General features: G+C 36.1%; 1 protein-coding gene across 2 annotated transcripts in view; it reads right to left on the bottom strand.

Annotated features, from left to right (window-relative positions):
• Nucleotides 1-294: 294 nt before the first annotated feature.
• Nucleotides 295-9139, bottom strand: part of MEMO1 (mediator of cell motility 1) — a 110999-nt gene continuing 102154 nt past the window's right edge. For both annotated transcript variants that reach the window (XM_056127131.1, XM_056127141.1), the window contains exons 9-10: nucleotides 2931-3035; nucleotides 295-1432 (exon numbers count right to left, since the gene is read on the bottom strand). In XM_056127131.1, coding sequence (XP_055983106.1) covers nucleotides 1301-1432; nucleotides 2931-3035 — 237 coding nt within the window. In that variant the 3' untranslated portion in view covers nucleotides 295-1300. The remainder of the gene's footprint in view (nucleotides 1433-2930; nucleotides 3036-9139) is intronic.

The raw sequence follows: 9139 nt of genomic DNA, 5'->3' as shown, positions 1-9139 counted from the left end.
AAAATTGGTGCAAGGCATCTAAAAATTGTGCTGTTCTGGCATAACACTGAAGATATAAACACTCTCCAATGTAATGTAGATACCCAGTATTCGATTAAAACAGGTAAACCTAGTACATGCATGTTGGTCGGTAACTAACTATGTGGATCACATTTTTTTTGCCAAAGTGACTAGAACTGGCCTATGCTAAATAAATACAACACCATACCATTATTTTAGTTGGAAGAGCCGCACCAAAAATCATGACAAAAAAAAAACAACAACACTGTCGAACTAGTAAGAAAACCCAGTGGGTTTTTCTGTTGTTCTTGTTAATGATTTCTTGCTAAAAATTCAAGTAAGAGATTCAATTTGCGTAGAGCAGCAGTGTATGGTCTGCAATGATTTGAAAAGCACTTTAGAACATCCTTCCAAGTCTCCTCATTTGCAGACTACTGCCTGTCGGGGATAATCTCGGGCGGAAAGGACTTATCTACATTCTGTTACCAATCTTCAATTTATATTCTATTACAATACAGTCATGACACAAAATGATGTCACACACAAAAAGGCAATGTAATTTTAAGAGCTAAGTTTAGAATATGATTCTATTTTGTGATAAAAATATCACATAAATATGTAGAATATAAAATACATCCTAACATTTTTACAGAAGAGCTGAAGTTTACCAGTTTTAAAATAAAAAAAATTTAAGATGGAATTCATAAAAAAAAAAACAATTTTCATATGTACCACAGAGCAATAAGTTTAAATCAGACTATTTTTGAGTTGTGTAGCCCTTTATTAGCAACTAAAATAGAAGGTATCTGTTGTACAACATGGGTAGTAATTGACTATAACTGGAGATTTATTATATTCTAATACAGATCATTTATAAATGCATTTTATTAAAAAGCTTCCACCCTTTGTTTGTTTGTGTACAATTTGCAAAACTATTCTGTAAGCGGGATATATGTGCACAAGTCTGCAAAGAGTGCAAATTTAGAATATGGTAAATGCTTTACAAGTTACTTTCTAAAAAAACATGTCTGCCACAACGGGGCTTCATCATTGTCATCTTTTTCGATCAAAATATTTTGATGCCAGCCTTCCTTCCGCGGCCCTAAACTAGAAAGCATTTCAAATGAGTTGAAATTAAGGAAGGACTACACCTACTAGAAAAGAAGAGAAGAAAGTTCTATTAGTTTGAGGTTTCAGAACCCCCACCCCCCAAACCAGGACGAGGATCTTGGTGAGGGCTGGGCTGGGACCCGGACAGAGAATGAGCTGTGGTGCGGGTGGCATCCCTGAGGACTCAGCTTCAGTGAACTGTGAGAGCTCCGGCTGCGTAACTCACTGAGCTATCTTGCCAGTTTCTACACTGGCTTGACTGGGCATAATTCAAAAAGGAAAAGCTCATATTCATTCCATTCTTCTGCAGCTCTGTGATAGCCTAGGGGAAGAAACAAGGGGAAATGATTATCAAAGAAATCTCAAAGGAAAACGAGCATGCAACCATTGACTTCACTGCTGAAACCCAGATCCCTCTGAACTCGCTGTTCTTTTTTTGCTCTTCTTTTCCCCACGTGTGAAATAGGAAAAGGAGAGAATTCCTGGGTTCCTTGTTTCCAGGCTCTTCTCCTATGCTAGCATCCGGACCACTATCAGTTATCTTCCGCTCAACCTTCCCCTGCATTTCAAAGGAGGCTACTTCTGGAAACCAAATCTTGGCCATTTCTTCTGTCTCTGAAACGGTGATGCCTTTACTTTGTCGTAACAGTGATTCTAGTTATAATGCATATAAGTTAAAGGGCACTCATTACAGTAGTATCCGATTCAGACTGTAGGAAACAAGCACCGCTTATACTAGTTTAAGTTTCATGAATTAGTTCAAGCCCTGAGTAAGATTTCTTCCAGCCAATCAATTCTGCCTAACAGAAAAAAACCCCTCTTAACAGAAAAAAAACTCCCTTGAAAGGTCACTACCTTTCAGATGACTCTGAAGTAACAATGACTTGCAAGTTCCTACTGAAACTATTCCAGACACACAACCTTCTCCCAAGCAATAAGTCTACTGTTATTCCTCCCAATCCTGGGCATATACTTTTTTTATTTCTTAAGTCTCATTTTATACTTCTTGTTAGAATATTTTATTAGAGGAAAAGTAATGCTTGACCCATCTCTTTGAAAACTTCAAAGAATGGGGTGGAGAGATAATACAGGTGGTTAAGGCATTTGCCTTGCATGCAGCTGATCCGGGTTCAATTCCTGGCATCCCACATGGTCCCCCAAGTAACATCAGAGGAGATTCCTTAGTATAGAGCCAGGAGTAACCCCTGAGCAGCACTGGGTGTGTGGGCCCAAAAATAAAAAAAAAAAAAACAAAACACCAAGAGGTAAATAACGCAGAGATCTGTCATCTGTCTCTTTCCATCCTTAAAATGAAATACTATTGATATAAAGAGAAACATACATGTTCTATCCTGCTATATATTAAAGATATAAATCGCAAAACTTCAAGTGCAGAATCTTCTATTTATTTTTAAGTGCCTAGAACATTAATAAAATCAAAAGGTAATAAGACAACACATCTTAAAGATTACTTTGGTTATGCTAGTAAAGACCATATCAGCACTGGCCAAGAGTCAGCAGGAAAAGAACCAGCTGTCTATCCTAAATGATTTTCTGTATTTAAAGAAGTATTGGTAAGAACATTACTGAAAAATAACTAGTGGTAAATAATTTGATTAGCATATTTAGTTTATTGAAATGCTTACTATTGGTAATTTATCTCTACTAAAAAATTATTTACTCAAGTAATCAAAGCAATAGAAGCTGAAATTTTCATCTTAATGGTACTAGAAATGACAACACACACCTAAAGCTAATGATACTAGAGAATCACCAACAAGACCAAATATTTAAAATTAAAATTTCCTAAGGATACTCACATTTAATAACACCCCAATGGGATGTCTTCCACATATAGTATTATGGTATTTCTTCAAGTAATTGCTAAAAGATACAGGGTCTAATTGTTCTATAATACTCATACCCTAGAAAAAGGGGAAAAATTGAAAGAAAAAAAGAACACAATTTATTATTTCCTTGTTATGTATTTATATTTTCTCATTACTTATTATTTCCTCATTATATTTTAAAACTGTTACTTAATTGTACTAAAACACTACTTACTAAACATGCTAATTGCTCAATTAGGAAGAAAATGTACTGCAAAGTATCAAATTTATCACAGGCAATCTCACTACTGTCAACTGTCACTAAGACATTTTTACTACAGAAAACTGTTAATCCCCAGGATAGTTTTCACTGACCTCCAGATGTTTCTAGGCCACCTTCACCAGCTATCATTCAGCTTGTTTCATGATTCTGTATTTTTCTAATTTAGTTATATTTACAAAGGTAAATTTATTCATACTGAGATTTTTTTAACTTACAAAATCTAAAATTAAATTAACAAGACATAGTGGCTTTCCTCAATCCTTCTAGAGCTGACAGTACTTTTAACTATTTCCATATAATTTAATACCAAGAGTGAGAAAGGTATTTTGAATAATCAATAATTACATATGCAGTGATTTTTTTAAAAAGATACTTTCACAAACTGAAAATATAGTTAACATATTTTAACTAAACTTCATGAAAATTTAACAAGTTTAACAACATAGGTTTTTTTTAAATGAACAGATTTTAATTTTAAAAAGCCTTTATCTCTTTAAGCTTGAATACCTTATCTTTAAAGTTAATTCAGAATCAAAACTTTTTAAACTACTATTAAAACAACCACTAAGATTTGGACACTTGTTTACAACTAAATTCTACACTCTCCAAATGCAACCAAATGTGTTGATAATATGCTAATATGGAGCAACTTAAATTCATCTGAATCAGGAGATTAATCTGTGATTTTTTAACTCATTCACCAATAACCTTACCTTGTTTTCTTATTCAGGTTAATTACTTTTGTGTTCAACAAATTGGATAAATATCCTCTGAGAGAAATATAAATGGTAGTTTAACTAGGGAACTAACTGATATTATGTGTAGGAGGATTTTATTATATTACTGTATGTTTTAAAACAAGCACAGTGTAAAAGTCCCAAGAGTAATCAGGTGAGCACTCACAATAACAATCAGCAGGTGACATACAAACACTGCAGTTGGCAGCATCAAAATTTAATTGTATAAATAATTTTTTAGAGCCGTCAAGTCCTTCATAAACATTCTCATTATTTCATAAGTGTATCTAAAAGAAAGGCGGATGTTGGTATAATCAATTGGTTCTCAGAGTTAGCCAGAGCTAGTTTTGATTACCTAGTTGGTCTCCCCTGGACAATCAGGGAGCTACTATCTCCAGTGACATTTGATGCAAGCTTAGAAATATGAACGAAATTAAACTTCAAAATATAGCATTAATAATTCTGGTGCAAATAAAATCACATACTGTACTTCTAACCTACGAAGTAGTGAAAAGAGACCGTGGAACTGCTGTTTTCTAATTATGGTAATCAAGGTATGCCCCTAGGAATAAAGAAACATTCAAAACAAGTCAAAATCTTGCCTCCCAACTTCTAATCCTAGGTTCTTTCTAGGATTCAGACTGACTATCCGCTTTCTCTAATGTAACGAGACACTAACAACTCTAAAATGCTCTCACCTAGCCAAGCCAGTGCACCTCTGTGAGAACCTTAAATGTTCCTGCAAAAAGTCTGTGACAGCTTACCTTAAATAATATTCCACTCATGAATAAATGATGTGACCCTGAGGTTCCAGTGCATGTGTTAATATTAAAATCTCAAAGCACCTCTGGTGCAAACTGATCACATTTATATACCGACATGAAGAAGTCAGAGAGAAGAAAACTAATGAATATTCCTACACAAAGTGAATCCAAAGAACTGGCTAAGAATTTCTATAGAAACATATATAAAAGTTACAACTCAAGCATACAAAATGAACACAGAATGCTTAAAAATCAACAAAGAAAATTAAAAACTGAGATGACGGAAGTTAAAGAATGAAACTCTGAATTCCCTTAATTGTGTCATGTACCTATTGAGACAAGAACACTATTACCGTCAACTCTCTGATAGGTGTGATTATTTGGTACTCAACTATCTTCTTATAGAGAGACGGTGAGAAAAAGCAAGGCTTTGCTCCATAGGATGAAAAATTCACGAAGTATGCAAAAACAGCAACAACGATGACTATAAAACTGCAAGATGAAACATCCACTGACATACAGACCACTGCCAAAGATGCTTCGACCTGCATTTTTGTTTTGATGTCAAGCACTTTTTCGATTAACCCTACCAAAATCTCCTCAAAACTCTAGTTACACATGAGAGCGCTAAAATTTAAGACAAAAAAGAAAGTGCTTCTCAAGTACTACTCCTCAACCTTTCTATTCCTTCAACCACTGGGGGATGTGACTGAACCCTGGTGTGGGCCTGAGCTCACTGAAGCCACAAAGACACAAAACAGAAAGACACTTGAAACACCAAGTCTATCCACCACGATCTTCATTCGAGGAATTTAGCAGCCTCAACAAGAAATCCTGATGCTCCAAGCTCACTCGCTGCCCTGAAGGATGATGGTCACTACATGGGTGCTGACTCGCAGTTTTGGGTAGGAGTTTTCATACCCATCCTGCCCTGCAGAGTCACGGGCCCGAGACTGGGCCAGAATGAGAACATCCCTTCCAAGAAAGCTGGCCTCTGTGGAATTTTAAGTTTTAAGGTGACTCAAAGGCTTTCCACCAATAAGTAACCGCCCTAAAGGGACAAAAGAGTAGCAAGCAGAACTTTCTCAGAGAATTTTCAATAGTAAGAGCCTGAATTGTCTATTTTATGTCTGAAACTGGCGAATGATCACCATATTGCCAAGTCACTAGGGCCGAGGCCTCATTTGATGAAGAACATCCAGTTATGATGGAGAAAAGGGAGATGAGATGGGGAAAGAAATCACTTTGGTTTCTCTAAGAGAAAATCTAATAATGAACAGATTCTTTGGAAAAAGGAAGAGAAGGTCAACCCAAAGATAGCAGTGCTGAGAAGCAATGTAATAGTAAATACCTATTTTATAGACAGCGTATAAAGACTATCAAGGGCCTAATATCAAAAGAAAGAAATGAGTAGAAAAACAGGAACATTTCACTTTCGAAAAGGAGTATAAAAAAGCAATAAAAGTGGTGTAAGATCAAACTATGTGAGGTGACTATTATTTGGAAAGAAAATTAATTGATGACTCCAGTGGCATTTCAGAATTTTTCTGCCAAATCATATTTAATCTCCCTATTTTTGTCTATAGCATAATTGTTAAAGGAAAAAATAGCATGGCCATGTAACATATCTGTATTTATACATAGATATATATGTGTATGATTGTTGCAAATATATGATCAAAAAATTTCACAATTATTGCACACCACAACACCAAAAAAGAGAGGGCAAAAGGAAATGCCTTGCCACAGAGGCGGGCTAGGGTGGAGGGGGCGGGGTGGGGTGTTGAGAGGGATGCTGGGACCATTAGGGGTGGAGAATGGGCACTGGTGGAGGGATGGGGACTCCATCATTGTATGACTGAAATGCAAGCACGGAAGTTTGTAAGCCTGTAACTGTACCTTATGGTGATTCACTAAAAAAAAAAAAAAAAACCCACAAAATTCAATGTCTTAAAATATATTCAGCTTGGTCACTACAATTGTTAAAATTGTAAGCTACTGATTGCCAAAAATCAGTTAGTAACTGATAATAACGTAAGATTTCACAATATTTCTATATATTTCTGTAACTAAGTTATTTTCCCCCAGCTATAATATTTGAACAATCCAATTATTTTCTTATGTATTTTCCTTCTACACATCTTATTAACATAGTTATCAAGATATTCAAGTATTGGAGATACAGACATTTTGTAATGAAAATAGCTATTTCTTTTGTTTTTTTTGGAAATCTAAAAAAACTTTCTGGCACTTAATAACTACATTTAATTACAGTTTCCTAACAAGAAAGATTCAAAACTTAATTAACATATTTATTTGAACATATTATATTCAAATTTTTATACATAAAAATAACTTCTTTCCATGATCAAATTTTCAATGTGCATAATAATAATTCTAACTCAGAATTTCTAACACTTTTGTGATACTTATATGGAGAACCAACTATATTTATCTGAAAAAACTGCATATGAAAACTAAGATACTGGTTCTCCAATGAAATAATATGTAGCACAAAATGACCCTATTAGAAAAGAAACATACAGGGTGATATTCACACTGGATTATATAAATTAAGAAAACAAGTTCTCTAAGAATCTGTCCTAAAGTACTATATACGCACATATATTTATATAAATATTCATATGCCGGACACAGTAACAACAAAGTCTCCAATGGAGACGTTACTGGGCCCGCTCGAGCAAATCGATGATCAACGGGAGGGCCTTTACTTTACTTTACTTTTACATATGTGAGTATACATACAGAGCTAATAGTTCCTACCATTTTAATCCATTTATTCCAGAATTAACTAAGAACTTGAATTAACATGCTAATAAAAAATACAGTACTTTTAAGCAATCTAAAATGTTCATATTATAGAAATGTTTTCATTTACGGTAATTATACCCAAATCCAAGTATAATACAACATGAAGCAAACACTCAATATTTACTCAGAAATTGTATTTCAAGCATAAAAACATAGGACTTTTTAATGTATGGTTTAGTTGAAGTTGGACATCTAAAGTAAGGTAAGTCAGATGCACAGTTAGTAGTCAGCCTAAAGCTTACTTACTAGTTTACTACTTCTACTTACACTTTTTGAACCTAGAGCAGAAAAAAGCACATAGCAGTATCAGAAGTTACAAGAACCATGCTATTGGTTCTATCCCTGACACCACATATGAAACCAAGAACACCAGGGGTCACTCCTGAGCACAGTCAGGAATCACCCCTGAACACCGAGTGTGATTCAAACACCCCAGCCCCAAATCTTGCTAATCATGTTTTTCTGCTCTGTCTCAAAGTAAGAAACCAACGTCTATCTACACGATCACAGTCCTCCAGATAGAAACTGACTATCAACAGAGGTAAAAGGCTAAAAGAACTGGTAAGTGTGGATGTTTATAATAAAACACAGAAAAACAAAGAATATAAAAGTATTTCACCGTGATCGTGCAAAGGAGGCTCTGAAATGAAGAGCACCAGAGAACAGGTGTTGTAAAGCAAACATCTCCCTGGCGCTCTAAGCACCAACTGATCAATTTCGAATCAATTTCTAATTCCCGCTTCGCATGCAGTGCAGTATGTCCCAGATTCGTGCCGGGCACCACACAGCCCTGGATCTCGGATCTGGGAGTTGCACCACCCAAGCACCAGTGGGTATGGTCCAAAACCAAAATAAATCAGAACAATGGAAAGAAAAAGGCAGACACGGGGAGAAAAGGAGAGTAAGAAATTCTGTCAGATTTCAGTGGGTAAGAGACCTTAGTAGAATAGTTCATATTCGCCTACAAGGCTCGTGTTCAGGAATCACTAAACGTGGCTGACCCCAGGCACAAGTAGGGACAGTCTATTTTGTCTATTTTGGAAAAAACTGCACAAGTGGATTTTGGGTGTGAAGACAGGGCTGAGGATGACTGCAGCCAACACTCACCGACACCCACCTTCACCGACCATCTCCATGACGAAAAGGACCTGACTGACTCCAACCCAAATCTCTCCTCTACGCAGCTCATCCAATCTCCACTAATCCCAATCTCAGTCCAAGTTCCTGTGTCATCTCTCCCACAAATAACTGCCCACGCCCAGTTCTTATTCCTCCAATCTATCCTCTATCCAACTTGCCAGCAAGACCTTAAAAATATGTGTAACCCCACCATTTCCAACTGTACTAACATAAATTTCTCCCCCTAAATTACAAAGCCCTACAGGATCCGATTCCTGCCCACCTCTTACCCTTCTCCATCATGCCCGTCAACTCTGGCCGTTTTTCTTTTCTTCTAACATACCAGCCTCTTTCCCGTCATTTGCACGGACAGTGTTTTCTGCCTTATAATGTCTTCTCACTAAGATCTTTTTATCATCAACACATTTATAGCATGTCCCTCCCTTACACGTCCCCAATCAGACT

The sequence above is a fragment of the Sorex fumeus genome, unplaced genomic scaffold, assembly GCF_029834395.1.
Source record: "Sorex fumeus unplaced genomic scaffold, SorFum_2.1 ptg000006l, whole genome shotgun sequence".
Lineage (NCBI taxonomy): Eukaryota > Metazoa > Chordata > Mammalia > Eulipotyphla > Soricidae > Sorex > Sorex fumeus.
The sequence above is the reverse complement of the archived record's forward strand: the minus strand, read 5'-3'. Positions and strand labels throughout refer to the sequence as shown.